This window comes from Vigna radiata, chromosome 11 (genome assembly GCF_000741045.1).
Source record: "Vigna radiata var. radiata cultivar VC1973A chromosome 11, Vradiata_ver6, whole genome shotgun sequence".
In the NCBI taxonomy this organism is placed as follows: domain Eukaryota; kingdom Viridiplantae; phylum Streptophyta; class Magnoliopsida; order Fabales; family Fabaceae; genus Vigna; species Vigna radiata.
Genome location: NC_028361.1, coordinates 18,345,472 through 18,348,274, shown reverse-complemented (window position 1 = coordinate 18,348,274; position 2,803 = coordinate 18,345,472). Strand labels below are relative to the sequence as shown.

At 35.6% G+C, this 2,803-nt stretch overlaps 1 protein-coding gene across 1 annotated transcript; it reads left to right on the top strand.

Moving 5' to 3' along the window:
• Positions 1–1,505: 1,505 nt before the first annotated feature.
• Positions 1,506–2,803, top strand: LOC106777022. The gene has a single exon (XM_014664520.2). The coding sequence runs from the start codon at positions 1,632–1,634 to the stop codon at positions 2,562–2,564; it is 933 nt and encodes a 310-aa protein (XP_014520006.1). The 5' UTR covers positions 1,506–1,631; the 3' UTR covers positions 2,565–2,803.

The following is a 2,803-nucleotide window of genomic DNA, read 5'->3' as shown; positions in this document are numbered from 1 at the left end:
CACAAAATAAAAAAAGTATCGTAAATAAAAAAAAGTTTAATTGCTTCTTTTGTTCCCAGTTTGGTTGAAGTGTGTTAAATTTGTTTCCTTTTAGAAAAATGTCAATTTCGTCCTCATATAGAAAAAATTTATGTCAATCAAGTCGTTTCCGTTAAAGATCATTGCTTTTAAAACTCACTTATCCACTGCAATATCAGGGATCGGACCCATGAAGTGGTTATTATTCAAAACTTACTTTTAAGTTTTTAACACCATTAGTTTGTATTTAACGGAGATCACTTGATTGACACAAATTTTTTCAATATGAGGACGAAATTAACATTTTTCTAGAAAGAGGATAAATTTAACACATTTTAACCAAACTGAAAAAAAAAAAAAACAATTAAACGATAAAAAATGTAAGAAAGCAACTTATAATTCCGAGTCAAGTGACAATCAACAAGCACAAACATATCAAAAGACAGCAAAACAAACACTCAACCACTGCACAACACGACGAACCTTAAAAACTGATCACCTCGAAAACAATTTAAATTAAAAATAAAACAAAATACCGATAGAGCAATGACCTGTCACCACGTGTCATAACTGCACTGGAACGTGATAAGTGAAACCTAACCACCACAAATTTTAAGCTCAGAAATGACCTTTTCGTTCGTGTGGGACCCACCATACTTGTTTTTGGGCTTTTGCTGACTCAACCGTCCCAATCTTTTGTCTTCCAAAAAGCATTCTCTTTTCTGACGTGGCACAATTATTTTCATAAAAAATATTTTTATACATTTAATATTTTTTATATTCATTTAATATTATTTTTTTCAATTTTTATTTTTTTATTAAAAAATATAAAATTTTATACTTTAATTCATCATTTTATTTTTATATTCTGCATAAAATAATATAAAAATATGTTATGTACCATTCTTCTTTTCCTCAACCCAACTTACAATATCATTTTTTTCAAATTCTTTAGTATTATTATTTAAAAATAAAAAAGATTTAAAAGTCACTCATCTCCTATTAAAACCACTCATGATTTAGCTCGTTCTATCATAATTGTAGATTCTTAAAATGATCAATTTTAAATGAATTCAATAAAGAAATACACTGATGATATTTTCACCGTAATAAGTTGAATAAAAAATAAACCATTGAAAACGAGTTTAATGATTTTATATTGACGATGTAAAATAGTTTTACTATAGTTAAAAAAAAATTACGATGTTAAAATTATCTCTTTCAATATAGTCTAGATATTGAATCTAAAAACATACTTAAAGAAGAAAATTACGTATTATTTATGCCACTTCCTTGAATAATTTGTTGTTGCCTGAATATCCTTCCGACAAGCAACAATTTTTAAGTCATTATTTTAAATTTTTAATATTTATTTTAAAAGAGTAAATAACATTAATTTGATGTTTTTTTAATATTATAAAATAAACATGTTTCAGACAAATTACTTGTTATATATTTATTTTAAACCCAGTACCACATAACTAGTTTCTTTCTCAGGTTTGCCTATAAATCACTGGGTTTTCTGCTACAACTCTCCCTCTTCTCTTCCGCTGTTTTCAGCCTAGGATCCTCAAAATCTCAATCTTTTCTTTCTCTGTTGCAGTAACGCAATCATGCAAGTTCCTTTGATAGACAGGATCAACGATCTTCAAGTGGGTTTAAATTCTCTGCAAACCCCATCTTTTTCTTCTCAGATCACAACCTCCCTTGCTTCCGTTTCCATAGCATACAATTTCTGCAAATGGGGCGCCGTGATTCTTGCCCTAGTCGCTACCTTCGGCAGCATAATTAACAGAATCACCATTTTCATCATTCGCTTCCGCACCAAAGCCCCTTCTCTTCCCTCAATCGAAGAATACGACGACGTTTACTCTTCCACCGATGACGACGACGACTACGAAAACGACGACGACTTAACCTACTCTTCGTCAGAGTACGAAGACGAACCCTCCGCTTCTTCCAGCTTCATTCGTTTGGAAGACTATTTCCGAGTCAGAGGTACCGACGATAACGACGATAACCAAAACGACGAGTTCCAGACCCAAAACGGCACGCATAAACGACGTGGTAGCATCGGAGATATATTTTCCCTCTCAGAACTCGCCAACAGCAAGAGCGTCGTGAAGCTCTGGGACAGCATAGGCTTCGGGCTGGGGTTAGATTTCGATGATTACGAGGATGGCGTCGTTTCGACTTATGACCCCGCCAGCTCCACGGCGTCGCCCTCGGTGATGGTCTCGGCCGGAGAGGGCGCGTGCGGGAATCTGGCGGTGGAGATTTGGGACACGCGCCTGCGGCGTCGGAAGCCGACGGTGGTGGCGGAGTGGGGGCCCACCGTGGGCAAGACTCTGCGCGTGGAATCTGGCGGCGTGCAGAAGGTTTATGTGAGAGATGACGGACGTAACGGCGTGACGGTGGGGGACATGAGAAATGTCAGCACGCCGTTAGGCAACGTGACGGAGTCTGACGCGGATACTTGGTGGGATGCGGACGCAATTGTTGTTTCGGACGAACAGCAATCAATGTGCAACAACCAACTTGAATAATTGATGTTCCTTTTTGGGTGCTCGAAATATAATAAAAATAATAAAATGAAAAAAAAAAATACAAGGCCCCACCATTTTTTCTTAAGAGAAATTGTTTATTTGTATTATTTAATTTGAAGTTTATAATTGTAAATTAATAAATTAGTTCTTTGGTTTTGGTTTTGTACATACATCAAGCTTGTGTGGTGGGAAATAAGCGATCTTGTTTCCTTGAAACTATTGATGACGACTTTCTTACA

Coding starts and splice junctions, on each gene's coding strand:
- LOC106777022 (XM_014664520.2), top strand. CDS start 1,632: ATGCAAGTTCCTTTGATAGACAGGATCAACGATCTTCAAGTGGGTTTA.